The following is a 26,553-nucleotide window of genomic DNA, read 5'->3' on the forward strand; positions in this document are numbered from 1 at the left end:
GGGTTAGCTGGGCAGGCCTGGGGTGGGAACCCAGATTCCTTTAGCGTTCTCATGGTCCCGCGGGGTTTGCTAGCTCAAGGCCCCCCGAACCCGGGGCGGGGCGGGGCGGGGCGGGGCGGTGGGGGGAAGCTGCCCTTCGACCTCCGGTCCATCCCGGCGCCAGAACTCTGCAGTCTAGAGAGGCCAGCCTTGCAGCTAAACGTCCTAGCCTTTGGGTCGCAGGATCAGAAACCAGGGAACCCGAACCTTTGACAAGTTTGTGAAGCTTTTAGGGAATGATCTCGAAGATGCACACTTGGCGGCGGTGGAGGAGGGTGCAGCGGAGCGAGGCGAGGCGGTCGGGGCAAGTGCCAGGGCTGCGAGTCTCCCTGCAGTGCGCGGGGTCTGCCCTGCCGCAGCCCCCCGCGTCCCAGGCCGGCCGCGGGCGGGGGTGCGGGGGTGCGGGGGTGCGGGGGTGCGGGGGTGCGGGGCAGCAGCCCGGGACGGCGCCGGCCGCTCCAGCCGCAGTTCAAAGCGCAGGGGGCGCGTCCGCCGCGCAGCCGGGAATGTCCGGCCGCTTAAAGCGCTCGCCGGCTCTTTTGTTCCCCAGACCGGGCCTCCGGGGAGAGGGGCTGGGGGAGGGGACCGGGAGGGGCGGGGAGGGGGCGGCGGGCGCGGGCGGAGGGCGGGGCGGGGCGGCGCGGCGGTGCGAGTGCGAGTGCGGAGCGCGCTCCCCGGCGAGGCTGACAGATCGCCCGCGAGGGTGCAAGATGGCGCGAGCGGCGCTCCCCCCGCGCCCCCGGCGCTCCTAGGCCGGCATGTGGCCCCAGCCCGCCGCCGCCCGGGCCCGGCCCCGGCCGGAGCCCCGGCCCCGGCCCCGCCGCCGCCCCCGCGGGACGCTGTGAGCCCCCGAGGCCCCGGAGCCGCGCTCGCCGAGCCCCGCCGAGCGGACCGAGAGCCCCATGGCCGCTCCGCGCGCCGCGCCGCGCCGGCCCCGGCTCCTGCTGCCGCTGCTGCTGCTGCTGCCGCCGCTGCTGCCCGCGCCGAGCGACGGTGAGCGGGCGCCCCGGGCCGGGCCGGGCCGGGCGAGGGCGAGGGCGAGGAGGGACCGGGTCCCGCGGGCGGAGCGGGCGGGGCGGGGCGGGGCGGGGCCGCGGGGGCGGGCGGAGGGCGCGGCGGCGAGGAGCGCAGGACGCGAGCCGGGCCGGGGGCGGCGGGGGCGGCGGGGGCGGCGGGGGCGGCGGGGGGCGCGGGGGGCGCGGAGGGGGCGCGGGGCAGCCGCGGAGCGCGAGCCGGACCCGCCCCCGGAGTGCGCGGCGGACCCCGAGGGACCGCGCGACCCGGGGCGCGGGGGCGCGGGGGCAGCGGCGGGGAGGGCGCTGCCCGGCGCCGCGGCACCCGCCCTGCGCGGGACCCGCCTCGCGGAGGGGCGCAGGCCGGAGCGTCCCCTCCCGCCCCAGAGGCTCGGCGGCCCCGCGTCCGTCTGCGCGCTCCGCGCTCGGCGCTCCGCTCGGCTCCGGGGCGGCAGCACCTCGCGCCCGCATCCGGGAGAAACTTTATCCCCGACGGCGCTGCGGGGCGGGGGCTGGGGGCCGAGGCTGCCGAGACGCAGGGGGCGGGCGGGAGGGGCCCAAGGTTGTGACCCTCGAACGTCCTAAAACACTACCTCTCCCTGGGACCGGCGCACTCGCCCGGCCCCCGCCCCGCCCCCGCCCCCCTCCTCCCCACCCACTTTCCGTCTCCCCCAACCAGGGAGGGCGCCGGCCTGCTGGGGCGGGGCCGGCTCCGGGACCGCTAGTGCCCTGCCGAGGGACGAGGGGTCTGTGGCTGCCCTTCCAGACCAGGTGGGCTCATGCCGCCCGGAGTGAGGTTGTAACTGGTCTGGTGAGTTGCTCGTGGCAGAGGCTGGGCCTTGGCACCACGCCTGGCGTCGGAGCGCGCGTCCTTTCGGCCGGGCTTCCGCCGGTTCCGGGATCACCCTCTTCCCTTTCTCTTCGCTCCCCTGCTGTTCTTGCGGCTCAGTTTTCTTCTAGGGAGCGGTGGGGTCGCTGGGAAGCAAAGATTCTAGAAACCTGCCCCTTCCTGAATTTGGGGAAATCTGAGTTGACGATTGGTACCCCTCAGTTCTCCTTATGACAAAGGCAAAAACAACCAGAACAAACCAAAATCCAGAGCCTCTTAGCGGGCAGGCAGTGGGGCTGGGCCGTAGCCTAACCCCTACCTGCTACTGGGCCCACCCGTCCCGCTCCCTGCCAGGCTTCAGACCAGGCCTCAGCTGGCTCTGCCAGCATAAAGAAGCAGTGGTTTATTACTTTTTCACTTTATCTTTGTTTAGAACTTCTACCTTTTTATAGTGACTTCGAGTCTGTTCATCTTGTTCAACAACTCTACCGCATAAGCCACATTATGTTTCTGACTTAAACAGATGTGGATGGGAAGCTAAGACAGGCTGCACACTTTACTTAAGGTCATGTCCCTGAAAGTCTGCGAAGGCTTCAGCATTTAGCCAGAGTGGTCACAGAGGTGGCAACAGCCATGTTGGGATCAGTTTTACTTCTTTTTTTTTTTTTTTAAGATTTTATTGATTCATGAGAGACACACAGAGAGAGGCAGAGACACAAGCAGAGGGAGAAGCAGGCTCCCCGAGGGGAGTTGGATGCAATGTGGGAGTTGATCCAGGACCCTGGGATCATGGTCCCACAGGGAGATGCTCAACCACTGAGCTACCCAGGTGTCCCCAATCTTACTTTTTTGGATCTCAGATTTTTTTTTTTAAGATTTTATTTATTTATTCATGAGAGACACACACAGAGAAAGAGGCAGAGACACAGGCAGAGGGAGAAGCAGGCTCCATGCAGGGAGCCCGACATGGGAATCGATCCGTGGTCTCCAGGATCATGCCCTGGGCTGAAGGCGGCGCTTAACTGCTGAGCCACCAGGGCTGCCCCTGGATCTCAGATTTGTAACTATTAATTGTGACACCCTGGACAACTTGCTTAATATTTCTGGGCTCCCTTTCCCTTATCTGTAAAAAAAAAGAAAAAGGAAATGGTACAAATAATATCTCCTTCTGAGATGGTCTGCTGATTGAGAAAAATACTGCATAGGACAGCACTGAGTTCTATAATACATTGAATTCTATATATAATAGAGATTCCTATTAACAGTATAGAAAGATGGGGTGGGTGCACAGATCCAGGGGATTTGAGACACCTGTACACGGAGTTCTTGCTGCCTGTTCATTCCACACTAACCTCTCCTTTTCCTCTCATCTCCCCTTCTCAATACAGGTCTTGGCCACTCTGCTGAACTGGCATTTGCTATGGAGCCAAGTGATGATGTTGCAGTCCCTGGGCAGCCTATAATGCTGGGCTGCAGGGTGGAGGGGACCCCTCCCGTGAGAATCACCTGGAGGAAAAATGGGATGGAGCTGCTGGAGAGTACCCACTCCACCTTGCTGGCCAATGGGTCCCTGATGATCCATCACTTCCAGCTGGATCGGGGAGGCAGCCCCTCAGATGAGGGTGACTATGAGTGTGTGGCTCAGAACCGCTTTGGACTGGTGGTCAGCCGGAAGGCTCGCATCCAGGCTGCAAGTAAGTGGACACACCTTACCTTTTTTTCCCCCCAGACCGGGGGTCCAGGGTCAGCCCAGAGGTTGGGGGCAGGGAAAGCAGTTCCATCTTCTGTAGCTGCAGCCTTCTGGAGGACTAATTTCTCAGCCTGGGTCAGTTGAGAGGTACATAGTAGTCATTTGTGGTGGTGGAAATGTATCATATACTCATTTAATTGATTGGAATGTCATTCAACAAGAATATAGCCAAACACTGTTGGGGGGAGAGGGAGAGGATGAACTTTATCTAACTCTTAGGTCCTTGTGTCTGAGTTTCCATATGCCTGTATACTGTATGCATCCCAGTCCATTGAGTAGGATTCTTGTGTCTCAAGAAAAAACTGTCATACTTTATGGGTGATTTAAGAGAATTTTGAAGGCTAATTAGGCTATATGCAGTTTTAAATTATGGGCTGACTTTCAAATCTTTTGGGTAGGATAATGATATTCTGAAGCTTGCCAACAATTTGTTTTACAAAAAATGTGGTAGGTTAACTTCAAGGTTATCACAATAATGACATTACTCCCACCCACCTTCATGCTAATGTGCCTTTTTAAAAATTTTTTTTCGCCTTTATTGAGGTGTAATTGACAATAAAATTGTAAGATATTTAAAGTGTACATTGTGGTGACTTGATATCTGATGTGTCTTGCACGGGAGAGAAAGGGCCAGGTGAGGTGTGTCAGTTCTCGAATTGTGCTTTGCTTACACTGATGGACCACCAGTTATGATGAAATGATGATTATGTTCTACAGCCCTGTCCTGCAAAAATTCTGTTGTTCTTTAATTTGTGCATGTTTGTGGGTGTGTAAACCAGAATTATCTATGGATCTTGAAGGTGGCAGGCCGGGGGTGGGGGTAGGGGGTAGGGGTGCGGTGTGGGGTATGTGTCATGGTTAAGAACTGCTGCTCTTGAGAGAGGGTAAAAGTTTTAGCAAGTGCTAAAGTGTTCTCTACCTCACAGCTTCCTACTTCTTCTGGAGGGGGTATTCCTTAAAGAAGCTGCACCTGTTTTTTTTTTTTTTTTTTAAAGATGATATTTATTTGACAGAGAGAGAAAGACCACAGGCAGGGGGAGCAGCAGAGGGAGAAGGAAAAGCAGGCTCTCCACTGAGTAGGGAGCCCAATGCGGGGCTCAGGCCTCGATCCCAGGACTCTGGGATCATGACCTGAGCCCAAGGCAGACAGACACTCAGCCGACTGAGCCACCCAGGTGCCCCAAGAGACCACACCTTAAAGGTATTGGTGATAATTCTAGCGAACACTTACCAAGCACTTGCTGTGTGCTGGGTCCCCTGCCTAAGTGTTTTACATGAGTCATCTTGTTCAGTCATCACAATGACCCAAGCAGATAGGCAGTCTTTGCCCCCCTTTGCCAGATGAGAAAACTAAGACCTAGAACTGCATTCTAGGCAGCCTGAACCCTACCCCTCCTGCTTAACTCCTACGGCATTCTCCTGCTTCCCCCACTGATGGGGGACAGTTTTCTTCCTGGCTCTGAGGGCATTTGCACAGTTGCTCGGAATGGCTGGTGAGTGATGAATCGCTCTGAGGCAGGAGCCCTCTCACTGAGTTTAAGATCCCCCTTTGTTCTAAAGAAGGCTGACTCAGGCCCCCATATGGAGCTCTCTGGGAGGCAGCCCTGGACCTTGAGACCGAATCACTTCTGGCTCAGCGACCCCTCAACCCCAGCCTCGGCGGTGTGGGGAAGGCTGGGGCAGCCTCTGAGCAGATGGCCGGGTGTGAAGTAGAGGACCGTGGCCGTGGACACAGGGTGGGGCCCCCAGGAAGATTTGCCGATGAGAGAAATGAGATTTCTAGGGGAGGGGACCCCCACTCTCTCCCCACCTTACACCAGTACTGACCCCTGCGTTGCCAACCTAGAATTCTGGGAGATAAATCCCAGGTGTTTATATATAGCTAATTGTAAATGTACTTTTCTATAAATGGTAATACCTTCAAGATGTTTGGTTTCCTTAAACTCTTATGGTGTAAGAAACTGAGCTGTGGGCTGTGGCTGGGGGAAGGGCCAGTGGGTGAGGTCAGCCTGGTTAATCCTGTGGGGTCCTGGGGACAGCTCGAGGGTTGCCTCTAAGCACTGGCAGTCTGATATGGCCTCTCTGTTCACTGCAAGACTTGTGACCCCATGGGAGAATGCTTGGATACCAAGCAACCTGGTGGCTAGATCTCCTTTTCTCACTTCACAAGCTGATGTCCCTAGAAACCTCCAAAGCTGATTAGTTGCCTGAGTTTTCTCCTTTGGTATTAACTCCTGGCCCATGTGCCTGCAGGCACTGCAGATGTTGTGTGACATGGGAGGGTGCCTTGCTGAAAGGTGTGAGGAGCCCTCTGGAGCCCCCTGCTTCTCCTGCCTGCTCCCTAGGGGCTCACGGGGAGGGGCAGGCTAAGCACTGCTCACAGACATAGAGTCCAGGTGGATCTACCAGTGGGGCAGACAGGGGTCCAGGTCTGTGGGGGCAGCCCTGCGGGGCATGTGAGCTCTGGGCCAGAGGCAACAACTAGGAATGCCCCCTCTTCCCTCCCAGTGGTCTCAGATGCTGTCATTGAAAGATGGCCTGATCAGGTTGGGCTGTACTGCAGGCAGATTCCTTGGAGGCTTCGGTTCCAAATATCTCCTTTTTAGGATGGAGCGACTCAGGATCCTAAGAATATTCATGCTTCTAGCACGTCTGCTTTCTCTGCCTTGCAGTTCCATGCGCTTGTAGTTTGGAAGCTGCAAATTGAGACACTCGTTAATAATGAGACGGAGGGATCCCTGGGTGACGCAGCGGTTTCGCGCCTGCCTTTGGCCCAGGGCGCGATTCTGGAGACCCGGGATCGAATCCCACATCGGGCTCCCGGTGCATGGAGCCTGCTTCTCCCTCTGCCCCCCCCCCTCTCTGTGTGTGTGTGTGACTATCATAAATAAATAAAAATTAAAAAAAAATAATGAGACGGACCCTGGACAAGTTAACCTCTCTGTGGCGCAGTTTTCTCACCTGTGAAATGTGCATATACTCCTGCGGTCGTGGGATGGATGTAAGAACTCACACACCCCATGAGCTGCCTGCTTCATAGGAGGCACATGGGAGCCAATACTTTATTCTTCATTTAAAGGTGATTTTACTGCCGTTGCCAGCAAGAACAAACTGCCTGACTCTATTCCCAGCCCCCAGCTTTCTCCCTCACCCCAGCTTTCTCCCTCACTGGGATTCAGTTAGGAAGCACTCCAGGGAAATCTACCAGGGAGTGGAATTATTGGAGCCAGAGTGCAACGTGGTTTGTTTTAACTCCTTCCTCGGAAGGCCTGGGGATTCTCATAAGCTGCGGAGTAGGGGCTGAAGCTGGGTTGGCCTGTGAGACCCTCTGCCATCCCCCTGGAGGGCTCCGGGTTGGGGGAGGGCATGGGGGAGAGGGTATATGCATTTCGTGACCCAGTGGGAACATGTGCATTGACTCACCTCTTAAGGTCTGTGCCCCTGGATGACCCTAAGGAAGGCTAGGCTATAGGGCATCTGGCTGGCTCAGTAGGTGGGGTATGCGACTCTTGATCTCGGGGTTGTAAGTTCAAGCCACATGTTGGGTATAGAGATTACTCAAAATAAAATCTTTTTTTTTTTTTTTTAAGAGAGAGGGAGGGATGGAGGAGGGGCAAAGGGAGAGAGAAAATCTTAAGCAGGCTCCACCCTGGGCTGGGTCTCATGACCCTGAGATCATGACCTGAGCTGAAATCAAGAGTGGGACATTTAACCAACTAAGCCACACAGGTACCCCAAAAAGAAAATCTTAAAAAAAAGATGGGCTAGATACAAGGAGGGGAGGTGATTGGGAGACCCACCCCTAGGTCCCCTCAGACAGATGCCCTTAGTCCCTGTGCTTCACTTCCTGGTCTCAGGCCCCTTGGAGAATTGGAGCAAAGATCTATGGGATCTTTGAGCAGGACTTCTCAAATTCTGCTGTGCCCATGAAATACCTGGGGAAACTGATAAAATTCATATGGTGATTCAATAGATCTAGGCTAAGGCCTGGGGTTCTGCATGTCTAACAAGAGCCCAAGTGACTAAGTGGTTGAGCATCTGTCTTTGGCTCAGGTTGTGATCCTGGAGTTCTAGGATCAAGTCCTGTGTCGGGTTCCCTGTGAGGAGCCTGCTTCTCTCTCTCTGTCTCTCATGAATAAATAAGTAAAATATTTTTTAAAAAGATTTTATTTATTATAGAGAGAAAGAATGAGCAATGGGGAGGAGCAGTGGGAGAGAGAGAAGCAGGCTACTTGCTGAGTGGGGAGCCCAATGTGGGGCTTGATCCCAGGACCTGAGCTGAAGGCAGACACTTAACGGACTGAGCCACCCAGGCATTCTGAGTTAATAATCCTCTTGAGTCTTTATGCCCTCATCTGAAACAAATGATCATAATTTCATCAGCCTATCAGGACTGCTGTAGGATTAAATGAGGTGATTGATATGAAACACCTGGCACAGGGCTTGGTTGTGAGGGTGGACTGCAGAAGCAAATATACCCCCACTGGATGGACTTGGGCAAGTCACTTAACCTCTTGAGTCTTTATTTTATAAATATATATAATATATATTCCTTATCTTTTTAAATTCCAATGCAAGTCATTTATACATTTTTTTTAAGTTTACTTATTTATCTTCTAGTAATCCCTGTATCCAGTGTGGGGCTCGAGCTCATGACCTTGAGATCAAGAGTTGCATGCTCCAACTGGCTGAGCCAGCCAGGTGCCCCTTTAACCTCTCAGAGTCTTTAAAATGGGAAAACTACTTCTTACCAACAAACAATGCTATAAGGATTACCTGTGATGGTCTGGGTAAAGAACTTAGCCCAGTGCAGGGCACCTAAAACGTGTTCCTTAAATAGTAACATTATTATTCTGAGAAATGTGCAGTTCTAAGCTCATCTAGTTATGGTGATTCCAGAAAGGCCCCTGGTGAGCCCAGACTCCCAGAAAGAGGCTGTGGGGTATGGCAAGAGGGAGAAAGTTCAAGTCTAGTCTGCTGCCTCCACCTCAATGAGTCACCTATTTCTTAGGCCCTCAGGTACTCACTTCTAAAGTCCAATTCATTCTTAACCCGTCTGAGGGAAAGTAATTTAATCAGTTACTCTGGAACCCACTTTCAATAGCAAGATCCATGGTTGTGTGAATCTGGGATCAAGGTCTGGGCATAGATCTGTGGAACCGGGTTGGAGGGGGGTTGAAGGGGATTGGCAGGAGAACCATGGGCTGGGGTACAGTTTGTGGTGGGGGGGGTGGCTCAGTGTATTTACGGGACCCCAGAGTGTTTTGGGGTAGGGCAGTGGGCTGTGGAGGGAAGTGGTTCCTGGTGCAGTGGCTGGTAACCCCAGAGGCCTATGTCACCTGCAGGTTGCACACTGAGGCCTAGTACATGGAGCCCAAGCTTTTCTCTTTTTGAAAGGCAGCTCAGCTGAGCTAGCCCTGAGGAAGTCTCCCCACTGTCTCACACATACACCTATCTACCCAGTGGAGCAGGAGGCAGGTGTTGCAGTGGAAATATCGTTGGTGTGATGAGTGGCTGGCACTGCCGAGGCCTGCTCCCCTGCCAGGCAGCTCACCCGTACGTATGCCAGAGTCAGGTGCAGGTGGGTGAGGGTCAGGCCATACCCCACACTGACACTCCTGAGCAGCTGTGAGGTGTGATGGAAGGGCCCTTGCCCGGACACCAGGGGTCCCATGTGGCTCTGGGCAAGTCACTTGCCCTCTCTAGGGTTTGCTTTTCTCATTGTAAAACTGGGTGCTTGGACTCCGGTTCTTCTCTGCTCTCAGGTGTGAAGGCCTGCTTGCCATCCAGCTGGTCCTCGGGACGTGCTTGCCTTTGCTGGGCCTTTCCCCAGTCTCTCGTCGCCCCTGTTTGTCCCTTAGCCGGTCCCTCCCCGAAGACCACTTAAGGGACAGTAATTTCTCCTGCCCCTTCCTAAGGCGGGGAGTGTTTGCGGTCTGCGGCATTCAGGATCAGCCTCGTCTCAGCGACGGCTGCTTACATTGTTAAGTAACTGTTTTGTGGCTGGCTATTCCATCTGTCTCCTCAACTAGATTTTAAGCTCCTAAAGGGCTTCTCTTTTGTATTTCTCACATCCTTTGCCTGTGGAGCTTGGTAAAAACTAAATGAACATGTGGCCCTCCGGGTGCAGAGCTGGGTCTCTCTTGTTTCTCTTGCTGCGCTTCTCTGCTCTGTGTGTATGTGCGTGTGTGTGTGTGTGTGTGTGTGTGTGTGTGTGTGTGTTTCTCCTGGCTTTGTAATTGATAGCATAGCTCAAAGGAACAGAAGCTTGGGAGCAGGGCGGATTGGCAGGGGAATATAACACACTCAGGGCACGATCATGGGGTGGCGGCTGCTGCGTGTTTATCTCCAGAGAACTAAGACTCTTCCTCACCAGATGGGGTGTGAAGCAGAGACCAAACTGCTTGGTACCCTTCATGCTGGGGTCTCGGGGTCTCTGGGTCTCCTGCCTCGGACTTTATTCCCTGGCTGGCTGAGGCCCCGACCCTAGCCGCACTGGCCCCAGCCGAGGGGGGAGGGCCCCACTCAACTCCCACCCGCAGGACTTGAATGTGGAAGTCGAATGCTTCTGGTTCCCACACCTTGGCTCCGCTGTCGCAGGCAGCCAGCTGGCCCCTTGAACACAATGTGCAAATCTCCTCTGTTCCTGTTCCCGGCATTGTCCGTGGCCGGGCGCCTTGGCTGGGAATGTGGGCCCGTGAATAGGAGAGGCATTTGCAGCCTGCAAATGAAACAGGCCCCCAGCCCCCCTTAACCCCCTGTCCCCTCCCCACCCCCAGGGAGAAAGGACTTTTTCACTCCTGGCTTTCTTGTATTGCCTTTCCCTCTCCTCTCCAGAGTCCCTGCTGGAGAGAGAGAGAGAGAGAGAGAGAGAGAGTGTGTGTAAGAGAGAGAGAGAGACTTTTCACAGCAGCTCGAAGGCTGTTCTACACAGCCTTCAAAAAAGTAGAATGGAACAGAAGGGCACCCAGGATGGAAAACCAAACAGCTCACTGCTGTCTTTGTTTAAACTGGACCAAGTGATTCCAAAAATGTCTGTCTTGTACAAATAACCTATGGCACCTGTGGCCATAGCCTTATTGCAACAAGGAATGTAGAGGCCGGTAGTGTATGAGTGTTGCCCCGTAGACCTGTGTGGCTAGCATACAGGTGTGTGCCTGAAGGATGTGCATGGGGCCCAGGATGGGGCTCTATCTCTTCTCCAAGGGCTTCCCTTGGGCACTGTGGCCAGACTGGAAGGCTGGAGTGGACAGAACGGGTGCAGGGCAAGAGGCAGTGGTGGATGATTTTTAGGTCCTGCAAGGACTGATACTTAATACTTGCCCAGCCAGCTGAAATGAGAGAAGAGGGAGCCAAGCCCTAGGTCATTGGTTGGGGGGGGGGGGGGGCTTACCTCCTGGGCATGTGGTCATGGCCTTGGCACCTCAGGAGTCTATACCATGTTCTTATTTATTTATTTATTTATTAAGTGGTGGTCAGCAATCTGACTGCAATCCGAGCCCGCTGGCCCGTGCCGCTCCATACCCCCACAAAGGACCACTCTGATTTCTGAGTTTGCTCTCACTTCACCCAAACTTGTTCACCGTGCTCCAAGAAATGCTAACTATTTGTGACTGCCCTCAAGTATAAGGGAAGAAGAGACGACAGACTGGAGTGGTCCCAAAGGCTTCCCAAGGAGGGGTGCCTGGACATGTGCTCTTGGGACCAGTAAAAGTGGAAAGGCAGGAGTTGAGCAAATGCCCGAAGAGAGGCAAGCAGGAGGACCTCCTGGTCAGACCCCAGACCCTGGGGAGATGGAGGGAGGGGGAGTATGGGCTTGCTACCAGCCAGCCACTCGATTCAGGCACAGGCAGGAAACCATGATGCACAGGGCTCACATCCCAGCTTCTCCCATCCACTTTTCTCTACCTCATCTCTGGATCTTGGTTCCTTTGACACTGTCCAACAAACTGGCCTCCACCTCTGCCTTCTTGTGAGGCCACACTTTAGGGTCTTTGTCTTTATGGCCCTCAGCCCTTGTTTCTCCTGCCCTGCCCAGGCCTTTCTCCAGCTCCTCTCTCTGTTGTTCTGTCCTTCCTCCTAACTGTTTCTCCAATTGTGGCAACTCCTATGTCCACCATCCTCTGCTGTGCTGGAAGAGAGATCCCTCTGTTTGAGGAGCAAAAGTAGGTGAGCTCAGGCATGGGCACAGAGCAAAGAGATGAAGAGAGGAGAGACTGGGAGAAAGATGACCTCCCCAGGGGAGTGGTCCATGGCCTCCCCAGCAGCCTGGAGCCCCCTGGGGGGAGACCTTTCATGGGAGGAATCTGAGAACACTGGCCCCTGCTTGGGGCCTGTCTCTGAGCCCGGACACTGACCATGGTGGGTGGTGGGGGCAGCCCCAGGCCGCTCTCTGGAATGCTGGTGTTGGGTTGCAGTACAGATGCGAGCAGTGATAATGGGCAGGAACTGGACTTTCTGGTCTGGCTGCTGCCCCAAGGCCATTGGAATGTGAGGGGGGACCAGCAAGAGGCTCCAAGGCCTTAGGGTGGGCGGACGGAGACCAGACCACCTAAATGGAGAGGAGGGGCAGACCACCGTGAGAGAGAACCAAATCCTAGCCTTTTCACTGAGTGAAAAGCAAAAGACCCTCATATCCCAGCCTGGCTAAGACCTTGGAGGGCTTCCCAGCCTCCAGCAGGACCACAGGCAACCAAAGCAGTGGGACAATCTTTGGAGCTTCTCATCTGGTCCAAGCTTCTCATTTTGCAGACTTGAAAACTGAGTCCCTGAGTAGGTAACCTGCCCAAGGACATGGCTAGTTCTTCAGCCTTGGCAGGTAAGAGAGCCTCTTGGGTGTGTCACACCTCTCACCTGCCCTGGTGCCTCTCTGGTTGGGGAAGGGAAGGATCTTTTTATGTTCCCCACACCAAGGGGAAGCTGGTACACATGGACATAAATTTCTGCTTCTCTTAGCTGCCCCAGGCTTTCTCTGTGGTTGTAGTTGTGGATGTGAGTGTTAGCCAGCATGCCTTGAGTGTGGGCTCCTGACATCCAAGGAGTTTCCAAAGCTCATTGGATGCTGAGCCTGATGATTTGAGGGCCACCTACGTGCTGGCACTTGAAGTGAACTAACTAGTCGAAGTCTTCCTAGTAATATGGGGCTGCACTGTCCTAAGCCCTTTATGTGTCAATTTACTTAATTCCCACAACATTTCCTTTTTTTTTTTTTAAAGATTTTATTTATTTATTCATAGACACACACACACACACACACACACACACACACACAGAGGCAGAGATACAGGCAGAGGGAGAAGCAGACTCTGCGCAGAGAGCCCGACATGGGACTCGATCCAGGGTCTCCAGGATCACGCCCTGGGCTGCAGGCGGCGCCAAACCGCTGCGCCACCGGGGCTGCCCTCCCACAACATTTCCATTAATAAGTATCACTAGTTCTATTTTACAGATGAGTAAACAGAAGTCCAGAATGGTTAATTAACTTGCCCAAGGGCACACAGTGTAAGTAGAGAAGGTGGGTTTATACCCACGTCTTCCTGACCCATAGTTCAATGGCCTGAGGATCCTTAGAAGGGGTTAGAGTCCCTTGGGAACATAACCAGAATTAATGCCTCAGAAATAGAGCTGGGTACCTGAGCACATACAGGGTGGAGATGAGGAGTGTCTGGAGCAGAGCCTTGAACCCTGGCCAAAGTGGGAGCCACTTCCAGCTGGGCCAGGTTGGGCTCCATGCCCCCGGCCCTCGGCCCCCAGCTGCTGCTGGAGGCCCACGATGTGGAGGGCCATTTAGGCTGGGAGGTTCTGCAGAGAGATTTGTCCTACCCTGAGTGCAGGGTACAGGTTCCTGGCAGGAAAGGAAGTTGGATGGGTCAGCAGCTGCGGCTGCTGTTGCTGCTGGTAGAGGTAGGTGGGAGTTGTTTCTTCCTGAGGAGGAAAGACAAGTTCCCCTCCCCGATGGGGCCCCCTCCGCTCCCTTTCCCTTTCTTGTTTCCGCATAATGACGCTGATTGCTCCACATCTGTCATAATTACTCTTTGTTTGAAAATTCAGAACAAATCACAGGAGAGGAACTGGTGTGGCTAGAGAAGGATCCTTCTCCCCAGGGGTCCTGTGGGTGGGGGGAAGAGGAGGAGGAGAAGAGAAGAGGCATAATCAGCCTACAGGAGCCAGGCTGCTGATTGTCCTTGTGCTGTCCCCTTGCCTGGGCAAGGTGGCCTAAGGCCTCATGGGGTTGCGTGCCTCTCCCCGTGCAACCGAAGGCTGCAGTCCCTGCCTGCTGTGGTGGCTAGAAGAATCTGCTCCCACCCCAACCTGGAGGAGGGGTCTACGTTTGGGCCTCTGCCCTCCTGGCCCCACTGAACAATGAGTTGGATGGCAGGCTTCATGAGGCAGGCTTCTTGGTAACCGGAGCAGCACAGCAGGGAGGGGCATGCTGTGTGTGCTAGAAGGGTGCAGGGGGGCTTACTGGCAAGGGGAGTGGATCCAGTGCCTTGGATCAGGGCGGGCATTGGGTCTGGGGTGACAGCCAGAAACAGGGACTAATATTTCTGGGAAGCACAGAACAGATCCTCTTGGGATCCAGCAGCAGCCCTGGGTGCTCAGTGCTTCCTATTAGTCAGTCCCCAGGAACCTGACTTCTGCTGAAAGTCATGCTCCTGCCCCCATGCCCAGCCTGAAGGCTCTTGGTTTAAGGAAGCTCATAACTCCTGGGGCATGTGCTCTGGCCCTGGTCATCCTCACCTGCCTGCCATGGCCATGTTTCCATGTCCCCCCTCCCAACCCAGCCCCTTCTCACCTGGGATTGTGTCTGCAGAGCCTCTGCACAATTTTGTGGGCAGAAATCAAGGACAAGCTGGAATTTATCCCCCCTCTACTTGCTCTTGCCATGGGGTGGTGGTGGGACTACAGACACCCTCAAGGAGCAAGAGCCAGTGAGCAATGAAGGTAGACTTACACTGAGGATTGGCTCTGGGTTCAAGCTTTCTTTCTCCCTTAAAGCTGCTGGGCCTCAGTTTGTCTTTGTGGGAAATGTGAGGGAGCACTGACTGCCCTGGCTGGCCTTTGGAGGAGAGAGAATGAGTAGGACCCAGACATTTGTAGGGTTTAGGGTCCTAGCTGCCCCCCAACCCCTAGCCACCAAAGGAGGCCCCCTTTACTGGGGCTTTAGTGTCAGCAGGGCAGGAAGCTGGAGGGAGGGAGAGACCTGAAGACAGGGCCCCACACGAGGTGCCTGGTTTGGACTGCCTTGGAGTAGACACCTGCGGCCCCACCACTACTAGATGAGGGCCATGGAAGGTGCGTGGATTGACGCAGATGCCATCATGCTTACTTCTGTGCCTTCCCCGGATCCCACCTCTAGCTTTTACAATGTAAAAGTTCAGCTCACCCTTGTGTGACTTTGGATTCAGCAGTTCGCCTTGGCCTCAGTTTCCTCATAGGTGGAAGGTAGTGTGAAAAGCACCAGATTTTTAACAAAGATTTTGTTTATTCATGAGAGACACACACAGAGAGGCAGAGACACAGGAAGAGGGAGAAGCAGGCTCCCTGTGGGGAGCTCAACAGGGAGCTTGATCCCAGGACCCCGGGATCACAACCTGAGCCCCCCCACCCACTTCCCGGGCAACGAAAAGCACCAGATTTAAAAATTCCTCAAGTCCTTGTCACTTCTAAGGTTCAAGACATTGACTGGATTTTGTCTTGCACAGCGTCCCTCCTCCCAACCCTTCCCCTCGGAGCCTCTCTCCAGGCCCGCTCCAGCTCTCCAGCATCTCTCTTTTCTCTTCTCTCTTTCTCTCTCTGGCTCTCCTGGCACGCTGGGCTCGGCCTCCTCCTTTTTTTTAAATGTCAGGATCAAAGTTTGGCTAGAAAAGCTCCCTGGTCGTGGTCATCCTCACCGTTTTTTTTGCGCCCCCCCGCCCCCCGGCCCTGCAGGTGCCCCAAGTCCGGGCCTGTGTGTGGGGGGGGGTTCCCGCGGCATTCCCGAGAACCCCCGCCACCAGCCCCCCAGAAACCCGGCTCCCAGTGGTGTCAGGAGGGACGAGCCCCCGCCCCCCCCCCCAGGCCCCAAGCGTGGCCGGCTGCAGAATCAACGTGCATTCAATTAACCCCGCACCCCGCAGTCGCTGGCTGGCAAGGCCGGTGCTGGATGCTTGGTGCCTGTGGGACTGAGCGAGGACCCGTGTGCAAGTGTGTGAGTGTACGTAGTCGGACTCCGAGCCTCGGCGGCACTACCCGCCCCGGGCTGTGCTGGCCAGGGTGAGAAGGGACATTTTACCGGGTTAACTTGGGAACTCAACCCCACCAACCCGGAGCCTGAAGCTGCTCTGGGGAACTAAGATGGAGCAGGAGAGCGGAGGGCTGGAGGTCCCCTCTCCTCGTCCTCCGCATTAGTTTGGGGTGCAGGCCAGGGATTTCTGATGCAGGGCTTAGAGCTAGGCCATAGTTTGTGGGCAAATCTTTAAACAGGCTAGCTCTAGGAGGAAAGGAAGCAGAGAGGGTCCCAGAGAGGGTGCCTTAAGGGGAGGGCAGACTTGAACACCACCGGGATGAGTGCTTGGCACCCTGTGTTGGGGGTGTTCTCACCCCAGGGCATACAGGAATGGAGAGTGGGGGAGCGGTCCAGGTGTTGCTCATTCACCCTGACCCCACTTTTCCCTGCTCCTCAGCTTCCTACCCATGTTTCTCATATCACTGATGCTGAAACAGCCCCAGAAGAGAGGGCCTTGCCTGCCACCCCCCCACCCCGCCACCCAGTCCTGGGTGTCCAGAGCTGGGACAGAAGGGGTCTGATGTTCTTTCCAACATGCTGATTGGCAAAATGGGATTTGGGCTCTAACTCAGCCAGGATCTTAGGGAATTGAAATCCAGTTTTTGGCTGGTGACAAACAATTCTTGGACCTTTTTCTGCCATCTTCACATCTGGTATGTTGTTTCCTCACCGCCCTTTTGGTTATTGTTTTGCCCCTCACATCCTGGCTTATCTGGAACGTCCCCCTCTTTCTGCAATAATTCCTTTAAGCCTAATTTTTGAGGTCTCTTAAAATGGTATTTCAAACCTCAAGCACCTTAGAGAAGCCCTAATTTAGTCTCCCTGGCAGATTGGATTAGAATATTCTTGATTCCATTATGTCAGATCACCAGTAATATCACAGAGAATGAGCCTCACGATTCAGCCTATTTGGTATTCCTGCTCTCTTGTGTTTCTGGTTTTGCTTCTCAAATCAGTCATTTTCCCATCAAACTGTGACAAAAATCAAGATCATTGCAGGCAAGCTGGTAAGTGTAACGTTGATGGGATCAAGGCTTTCCTGAAATGAAACGATGTAGTTTTTATTACATCAATTAAAGAAGCATTCATGGGGCTGTATGCCCAGCTTTGTTTTGGGGGTGAATTCAGAGGCAAGCCCCTTTCTGGGACAATGAGTATATAGCTTGTCCCTCCCACTGGTCTGCAAACTCTTTGAGGGGAGGGACCAGCTCCTCTGTACATCATCAGTGCTGGGCACAGTGCTTGGCCTGGACTTGGTGCCCGATGAGGATGAAAGAATGGGGAGCCGCTCCTGCCTGCTGGGGTCACTTTCCCTCTGAGGCTCAACAGCCTGGATTGGAGAAAGGCAGATATGTTTATGTCGGAGATTCATCCTCAAGGGCCTACAGGTGTGGTTTTATCTATGCTATCCTCAGATAGCTTCCAAGTTCCTACTGTCAGGAGCGGACAGTGGGCATTTCTGCATCTAACTGTATCCCGTGTCTCCCATACCAGCCTCTTCTGGTCTTAAAAAGCACCCCTCTCTCCCTATTGTGTTCCTTTCCTTGAAAGATCCTGCTTCCAAGGTCCCACCACTAGCCACCTCAGGGAAGGGAGGGATTTGGCTGAGCCACCAGTGATACTCCTTAGTATTGGGAGGGGCTTGGCCTGGCAAATTCAGACCCTGGTCTTGCCATCACAGGAGAGGTGGCTACCAGTACTATCATTGCAGGGTGGGACACCCTCCCAGGCAAGCTGGAGAAAGTCCCAGAATGCCACACCAGTGGCCTTACCTCCAAAAGAGCTAACAGGCTAGGCCAGTTTCCATGCATCCCTCTGCCCTCCAGGTTCCTGTGATCCCCTTTGGAAGAACATTCCCTGCACGTACATGCCAACGTTCCTGTTATCTAGAAAATCATAACCATGATAACAAAGCCTCCCGTGAATATTCACATGTTGCTGTGGGAATGGATAAGGAGGAAAAAGCACACTATCATTATTATACTCCTTATCTTTCTATCAGAATTCTCACCCATGGAACACTTTTTAAATTTGCTTATGTTGTTTGGGGAAAGGAGAGAGATTAAGAGAAATAGGCTTCTTTTAAAAGCACTTTTTCAGGGATCCCTGGGTGGCGCAGTGGTTTAGTGCCTGCCTTTGGCCCAGGGCGTGATCCTGGAGACCCAGGATTGAATCCCACATCGGGCTCCCGGTGCATGGAGCCTGCTTCTCCCTCTGCCTGTGTCTCTTCCTCTCTCTCTCTCTCTCTCTGTGACTATCATAAATAATAAATTTTAAAAAAAAATAAAAGCACTTTTTCAGTTAAAAGTATGAAGTCTCTAGTTTGGGCCTGGAGGATCCTCTTGGTTTTTGAATAGTGGTGGATCATTTTCCAAAGTATAATTTATCTGGGGATTAGACATTCAGGTACTCGGACTGAAATCCGGGCAAACGATAAAGGCACACATATAGTAATAATTATATTTGTAGTTTGGTCATTTTAGTCTTTTAAAATGAAGCTAGTGGCCTACATAGCATTAGAATGATCTTTGATGTGCTACCTACCTTTTTTCCTTTCTTTCAAGTTTTTAATTCCACTTAATTAACTGCTACTATCTTTTGTTCCTTGGATAAATCCTTTTTTTCTCTAGATCAGGGGACTTTAAGCATCACTTTTTTTTTTTTTTTAAGATTTTAGTTATTTATTCATGAGCGGGGGGCAGGCTCCACGCAGGGAGCTTGATGTGGGACTTGATGTGGGACTTGATCCTGGGACTCCAGGATCACGCCACGCCCTAGGCTGAAGGCAGGTGCTAAACCGGTGAGCCACCCAGGGATCCCCTTAAGCATCATTCTTGAGAGTCCCTGGGTCCTTAGAGTCCCTTTCGAGTGGAGGGGGCACAGGGGCTGGAGATGGGGAAAGAGGGAAGCCAAATTTGTGGGGCTTCAGGTCTCCCACATTTACCCCATCCACAGCAGCTCTGCTTTATTTTTGTGTTTTGTTGTTCTCTAAACCAATTAACTAGGCAGATTGGCCTAAGCAGGGAGTAGTTCAACAGCAGCAGGTGCTGTGATGCGCCTAGCAAGCTTGAGGTTCTAGAGCCTTGGGGTGTGTGTGTATAACCCTAAGATAAAGATTTAGGAGAATTATAAAGAAAAACATTATGACCACATCTGAAGGTAAGACCAGGGTTTAGATTAAAGCTTGTTTCAGGATTGAGTCAGAAAAACAATGAGTTATACCTAGAATTTCCTCTCAGAAAAAGCATGCTTTTTCTGTATCACTGTTAATAGCTACTGCTGGTTACCATTAAATATGGTTGGTTGGTCAGACAAGGCACAATTGTGGCTCAACAAGTGTTTTCCATTTTTTAATTTTATTCTCAAATAAGTGGATGAATGGGTAGGTAGATGGCTGGTCCTATTTAAGAGTCTGGCTATGGGCTGCCTATAATGGGTTTATAATCTAGTTGTGGTCACTCAGACATTAGAAGACTGTAGCCTTGGGGCACTGGGATGGCTCAGTTGGTTAAGCATCTGCTTTGGGCTCAGGTCTTGATCCTAGGACGCTGGGTCCTGGGTCCTCTCCCTCTGCCTGATGCTCCCCCTGTTTGTGCACACATGCTCTCTCTCCCAGGGAGGGAGGGAGGAAGGAAGGAAGGAAGGAAGGAAGCCTCAGAAAGAGCTCTACAATAGGCAATCAGTGATGCTAAGTAAGGGGTACTGATTCAGCCCAACAGCCTACTGTTGATCAGAGCAACAGACCAGACCCTTTTATCATTTGATAAGCCTGATAGAGCATTGGAACATATGTATAACATTCTTCCTTTAGGCAGAAAGGGTCAATCGGAAGGGATTAGGAAGTGTGTACTTCCAGGGAAAGGATATGTAGGATGGAGGGATATTAAAGCAGCTCAATTCTCAAATCAACAAATCTCAAAGAGCATCTGTCCTGTACCTACCTGCCTCTGAGCTAAAGGGTCAGGGATAGAAAGGTAAGACACGCTTCCTGATATTGAAGGATGTAATCTCCTGCTCCCTCCCCTCTAAAAAGCAAACAAACCAAAAACCCCAACAAAACAACAAAAACACCCCACCTTATTTGGTGGTGATAGCAAAGAGCAGGCAGCCTGATAGAGCCCACAGACTGTTGAATGCATAAATAGTGTGCTCATCAGCCTGTCCATCTGCACAGTGATTTCCTTTAGTTCTGCTTCCCTAGCTGAGCGCTCCTGCATCCTTCTGCGTAAAAGGTGGGGGGAGACCGCCTGGGGCAGGAAGGATTTCTGCTGCGAGCAGGTTCCCCAGGCCTGTGGTTGGAGCTGCAGGTTCCGCGCCCGGCCCAGCGCTCTCCTCTCCTCGGATGGGAACGGTGGCCTGGCTGCTTGGGCGCCCGCTCTGACAGCCGCCGCGCCCCTGCCCCCCATTTCCCTCCGCGTCCCCGGGGAGGAGCCGCACAGCTCGCCCGCCTTCCCCTTCTTCCCGGAGTCCTGCCTCGGGCCTGCCGTCCCCGCGGCCCCCCAGCTTCCCCGGGCCCGGGGGTGCTGGCACGCGGCTGGGCGCCCGGGGCCCAAGCTGCGGCTCCCCGCCAGGGGTCTCACGTGTCCCTGTCGGCGTCTAACGGGGGGGAGCCCCGTGCGCGCCCCGAAGGCCCCGCGGGGGGAGAGGGCAGGCGGGGAGGGGCGCGGGGAGGGGCGCGGGGAGGGGGCGCGCGCGGCTTCCTCAGTTTCCCCGGGCCGCGGCGGCCGGGCCCCGCGGGGTGGGGGTGGGGGTGGGGGCGGGGAGCGGCGGGAAATGGTGCCTCGCTCGCCCCAGCGACATCAAACCCTCGTTTGGCGTGTGAGGACAATGGCTGTCTTATTTTCTCCATTCGCCGCGCACAATGCCGGATTCTCTCATTCACCCGCGGCGGTGCGAGCGAGGTAATTAGCCCGCGCCATTCAGCGCGGACACTGGCGCTATGCGGGGGGGCCGGGGCGCCCGCCCCGCGGGGATTAGCGGCGGCCCGGGGTGTGCAGCTGCGGCCACTTCAAAGGGGCCCGGCCGCCCGGCCGGCGGTGGGAACCGGCGCGGCCTCCCTCGGGAGCCGCCCGGCCCGGGCCCCGCGCCCCGGACCCCGGACCCCGGACGACGGACCCCGGACCCCGCGCGCCCCGCGCCCCGCGGCCGCCGTCGCTCCCCATCACGCCGCCACTTTCATCACGACCTCGAGGGCTTCTTTCTTTCTAGTCCCGGGAGTCAGAGGGCACGGTGGGGTGGGGGGGGCGGGGAGGAGCGAGGGGGATGGGAGCTTGACACAAAGCGCTGACCTCCGCGGAGGGAGCAGATGGTCCCACTTACCCCGCCGCCGCGAGAGCGCCGCTCGGGGCCCCAGGCTCGCGGCGCTGACCCCGGCCCCGGCCCCGGCCCCGGCCCCGGCCCCCGCCCCCAGGACCGAGCCTCGAGGCTGCGCGGTCCCACCGCCTGGACCGGCGGGGCGGGGGGGCGGGGTGCGGGCTGGGCTGAGACTCTGCCCCGGTGGGACGCCGCAGCCTTACGCGGATCACACTCTCAAGAACCTGCCAGACCTGGTTCCCGATCCTGGCTGTGCATTTGAGACGCCCTGCTGAGCTCTAATGGAGACCCAGATTCCTGAGCACGCCGCCGGGACCGAAGGCTGTGAATCTCTGCCAGGGGAGTCCAGAGATCTGCGTTGTTGCCCAGCATCCTAAATTATTCTGCTCCGCAGCCAAGTGTGAGAACGGTGGCCCAGTCTAACTGCTTCATTTTCATCGCAGAAGTTAGGTAGAAGAGTAACTTGCCCAAGAACAGACACTGAATTACGGTGGGGTAGGGGCTTGCGTGGAAGATGGAAGAATGGATGAAGGGCGAGGATTTCCCCCCACCCCAACCCATTTGATCCTTAAAGTCAGCATTCAGGCAACAGTGCCTGAGGAATTATTATTTACCTAGTATTTGTTCCAGGTGCTCCAGGTAGAAAGGCACAGTAGGCTGTTCTCTGCCAGTAAGGGACTCCTAGGCTAGTAGGTAGATTGACCTGTGAACAATAGACTGTAATACAGATAAGGACAAGGAGAGAGGCGCAATTCATCCTGCCTCCTTTGGGAGACCCGAAGGACGGATGTGCAACTAGAGAAAGGAGCAGAATGTTCCAGGAAAGGCAAACTTGTCTCATATGGTCAGAGTGCAAACCACATGAAAGCAGAATTAGCTGGGTTTTGAGGCTAGAAAGATAGAACAGGATTTGATAACGAAGACCTCAGATGGCATCCCAGGGCATTTGTGCCTTGATTCAAGGCAATGGAGAACCACCAAAGGTGTTTAATGATCATCTTGGGTGGTTGGGAAGATAATTATGGCTCTGGGATGGGGGAAGAAAAGGGAGGGAGGACTGCAGGTGCAAAGGCTGGAGAGGGGAGGCTCTTACAGGAACAGCTGAAAGTGCTAAGAGCCTAAGCAAAGGCGGTGGAATGCAAAAGAGACAATACACCAGGATTTAGTGACCAGTTAGTTGTGGGAGATAGGGAGAAGGATAGGGCAGTGAGCCCTTGGTTTGTTTATAGCTTGGGCAGCTTTTCAAACCCCTAAGGAAGATGATTCCTAGGGCTTTGGGAGACCTCTGACAACTAGAGGGCAGTAGTGGGGTTCCACAAAGAAGTATACTTCCAAGAATTGGCCCCATACCAACCAAGAAACTCTGTGATCCTCCTATGGAATATACTCCACCCTCTTCCCAGACAGTTAAGGCTTCTTCAGGAATATTGTTGGGGTGGGGGGTCTACAGGCCTTAATCTGTTGTGGTTTGGTGTTGAGCCATCAGAGATTCTGTAGAGCCATGAAACCTAAAAAAAAAAAAAAAGCAGATCAAGGTTTGAGAATAGGAGAGGGTCCTTTCATGGATGCAGAGGAGACCACTTTACCCAGTTATCCTAGAATCTTAATGTTGATAAGGGCCTTAGGGATTATTTTGTCTATCCTGCCCCACTCCCATTTTATAAATGTGAAGAACTAAGATTGCAATTGAAAGGCCACATAGAGAGTCTCTGACAGAGGCAGGTGTGAGCCCAGGTCACCTGTCCCATTACCTGACCCTGCCATATGAGTCTCCACAAATCCTAATATGTGACTCTGGAAATTTGGGGGAAGTATCTGTTTTTGTTGAGTTGTCCTCATGGTCATGTGAAAGCAATTTACTTAATAGCTCCAGCCTGGGCCACCTAACCAGACGCCCTTCCGGGAGGTGAGAGAGATCCGGTGTCTTGACCAGAACGACGGGAAGTTAAGGATGTTGTGGGCCTGGGCAGGTTTACACAAGGAAGATTGGTGACCCTGACATGGGCAGAGACGTGCAGTCTGTGGCGAGGGGCTCTGCTGGGCCTGGACATTCTCAAGTCTAAGAGAGGGATTCGCCAGTTGGCCCCCAGCCCCTGACCCTGTGCCCCTGGCTGGTGCACTTAGAAGCAAATGGCCTCAAAGGCTGAAGCTGGGTGAGCCTTTACAACCTGTCCAGCTCAACTCCCTCATTTTATGGAGGAGGAAACAGAGCCCCAGAGAGGGGCTCTGGTTTTATCAAGATCGTCCATCCAGTTATGAAAAGGACTGAGTCCGGCTCACAACTCTTCCTCCCTTTTACATTTCCTCCTCCCTGCCATCCATCCCACAGAAGCCACTGATATTTCACGGTGCTTTGCCCTCCTGCCCCAAGCCAGGAAAATAAGTTCCTACTGTATTGTATAAGGTACAATGGACAATGCAGGCCCCACCCTCTCCGGGCCCTGCAGGTCGGGGTCCTGGATTGCTGATTTGGAAATGCTGCAAGGAAGAGCTCTCCTGGGACGAGCATCTGGGTTGTTGATACAACCGTGTTCATAGAACTTAGGAAATGTGTGGGCCCAGGGATCATTAGTGAGTGGATAACATCACCTTATCATGGTGCTTATCTGCATGAGTTATACTTAGTAAAACCTGCCCCCAAGCCCTTGGAGGAGTTCCCTCCAGAGATACCTGCCCTGCTCTGCCATGGGTATCTCTGAACTTGAGTAGGCATGATGCTCATCAGAGTCTAGGATGTTGCATTTTTCTGTGTCTGCAGGAACCCCTGTCCTGTCTGAGAAGCATTTGAATAGGTGTGCCCACACCCCATCCCAGCCTAGTCATGATGCAGGGAGAGAACACGTGGTGTGGGGTTAGACCACTTGAAGTTCAAATGCCTGCTGTAACATCAGTAACTGGCTATGTCACATAACCTCCCTGAGCCCAGAGGGGTTGCAGTCCTCATTTCTCAGGCTTTTGTGATGTCACATGTAGCCTTTGACCATCAGTGGCTTCTGCAGGGCTGTTTTTCAGGGCCGTGTTATTGTGATAGTATCTGGGATCCTGGCCCTGTACTCTCACCCTTCTAATACTTAGGAACTGGGGTGGGGACAGCTAAGGACAGGGTCTGTGGGATGGAAGGCGTTTGCTCCTGGGGTCCCAGAACCTCTTCTCTAACATGTTAGCAGTCAGTAAGTATCTGTCAAATGAATACTTAGAGTTGATTCAGTGGGTCTGCTGTGTACACACGACAGATGACTGTATTTCCCAAACCCCAAACCAGGACACATCCTCTGACTCGTTGCCTGACCTATGAGATGAAAACTGGGCAAAATATTTGAAATGGGGACTGCTTTTGAAAACCTAGCAGTGGGGCAGGTAGGGTGGTCACAGGAGGTAGGTGACACGTCTCAGCCTTTCCCCGTCCCTGAATGTGCCACCAGTGTGAGCAGTAGGCACCCCCACCCAGAGGTCCATCCGCCAGGTTGTGTAAAGCAGGTGTGTGCCTGTCCCTCCGCATACTCTCCACCAGCGAAGGCTGGAGGGTGCAGAGAGGAGGAGCTCATGGCTGGAGCTGGAGGAAGAACCGGATCCCTGCATTATGGGCAGAGTCATAAAAGTAGGGCTTTGAGAGGTTTTATTCTTCTTGGGTTGTAAAAGCTCGGCCCAGAGGTGCAGAGAAGCCCCAGATTGCCTCCCCTGCAGCTGTGTCTTACAGTCCATTGGACTCAAAGATCAGGCCATAAAGGTTCGATGCTCCCCAGTCCTGCAGAGGCCAACAGCTGGATGCAGGGGCTTTCCCAAGCTGAGGCTGGCCTCCCACTGCTCCCCACCGCTCCCCATCCAGGCCCCCATTTGTCAGAGGTGGCTGCCAGGAGGGAGGGGAGAGATGTGGATTTATGGCTGCTGACTTGAAAGACAAAGTTGCCTTTTGTGTTAGAATTGGGGCTGGGGCGGGGGGTGGTGAGCTGGTGTTGGAGTTGCACAGGCTGGGGTTCGGGGCTGAGGCAGGGGGTAAGGGGCTTGAGGAGGCAAGGAGGCAGACAAAGGGATCCAGAGGCTTCTCAGAGCAGGGTCACCAACCAAAGGCCTAGAGGAATCAGTCACCGCTGGCGAAGCTGAGCACGCCCTCTGAGATGCTGCAGTCCTCTGGGGCTGTTTGTAAGCAGACACTGTGCACCCATACCATCTAACACGAAGTGCCCCAAGGTCCAAAAACATACTCTTTGGATTCAGAACCTTAATTGGACTCTCAGATTTCCCTTTGGAGGCTCAGAGAAGTAAATGCAGGTCTTCTAAGCTCATACTTTCCCCCACCCAAAATGGCAAGGGCTAATCAATGTGGGAACTGAGACAGTAGGACAACAGGGATAGATTTCTGGGGAAGGTAAGCCTGGGCCAGATAACCCCGAGGACAACACCCACATCCCACTGGGGATTGTGGCCAATCCTAAGGACTCAAGGTCCTCTGCTACCACCTCCCTCCTTCCCATGGAAGGTTAGAGATAGGACATTCATAAGTGCTTTGAGGAGTTTGAAGAGCGTTTGAGGTGGGACTTGGCTGGCCTCCTTGCCCTCCAAGGGTCACTCTGCCTGCTGGGTCTGGGTGGAGACCAGAGTAGCCCTCGGGTGCCTGAGTTCAGCAGGTGCTTTAACTACACCTCAGAGAGCCACATCCATCCCCCGGAATGAGCCTGGCCAATAAAGGCATGAGTTTATGGGCTTCATAAACATTTTACTAGAAAAATCAAGGCCTCAATTACCCAATGGCCTCTTCCAGCTGACAGCTTGCCTACTGGGGCCTCTGTGAAGCCCCAGGCAAGAGTGAGCTAGAATGAAGGTAAGCTTGGTTTACACCTGGCTGCCCCATCCCCTGGCACTGACACCCCCTCGCCATTCAGGCCTTACAAATTCTGTCTTTATTCATTTCTCCAGAGGACTTGAGGACCTACCACTGGCTCTCTGAGCCCTAGCCTCTCCGAGGGAAGATGGCTTCTTCTCCCTCTCCCCACAAGCCCACTGTGCTCTTCTGTAACTTCACAGCTCCCTTTAACTCCAAATTCTACTAGTTTCCCTCAGCAGTTGCTAGCAAGGATTTATTACGTGCTAAGCACTTTACAAGTATATCTCATTGGGTCCCCTGGTACAGCAGCATAGCAACATGAGCTATTATCCTCCCTGGTTTATAAGTGAGAAAGTAGAGGTTCCGAGAGATTAAGTAACTTGCCCAAGGTCACACAGCTGAGAGCAGTGGTATAGGGTTTTGAACATTTAGTTCTGTATGACTCCAGAATCCATGCCATTTACTGTCCCACTATGTCAAAAAGCTCTTAGCAACTATTTCCCCTTTAGGAGCTAAAAT

The 26,553-nt window shown here is 54.0% G+C and overlaps 1 protein-coding gene across 5 annotated transcripts in view; it reads left to right on the forward strand.

The window, feature by feature from the left end:
* The first annotated feature begins 209 nt into the window (after positions 1-209).
* IGDCC3 (immunoglobulin superfamily DCC subclass member 3) overlaps positions 210-26,553 on the forward strand; it is a 43,516-nt gene continuing 17,172 nt past the window's right edge. For 3 of the 5 annotated variants that reach the window (XR_005986171.1, XR_005986172.1, XM_041744919.1), the window contains exons 1-2: positions 895-1,032; positions 3,270-3,575. Coding sequence is in view for 3 of the 5 variants with exons in the window: in XM_041744919.1 (XP_041600853.1) it covers positions 942-1,032; positions 3,270-3,575 (397 nt within the window). In the remaining 2 variants the exon portion in view is untranslated. Of the gene's footprint in view, positions 344-894; positions 1,033-1,251; positions 1,864-3,269; positions 3,576-26,553 lie in introns of those variants that run through there. The other 2 variants (XM_041744921.1, XM_041744920.1) reach the window with 2 other exon arrangements.

This window comes from Vulpes lagopus, chromosome 2, assembly GCF_018345385.1.
Source record: "Vulpes lagopus strain Blue_001 chromosome 2, ASM1834538v1, whole genome shotgun sequence".
Lineage (NCBI taxonomy): Eukaryota > Metazoa > Chordata > Mammalia > Carnivora > Canidae > Vulpes > Vulpes lagopus.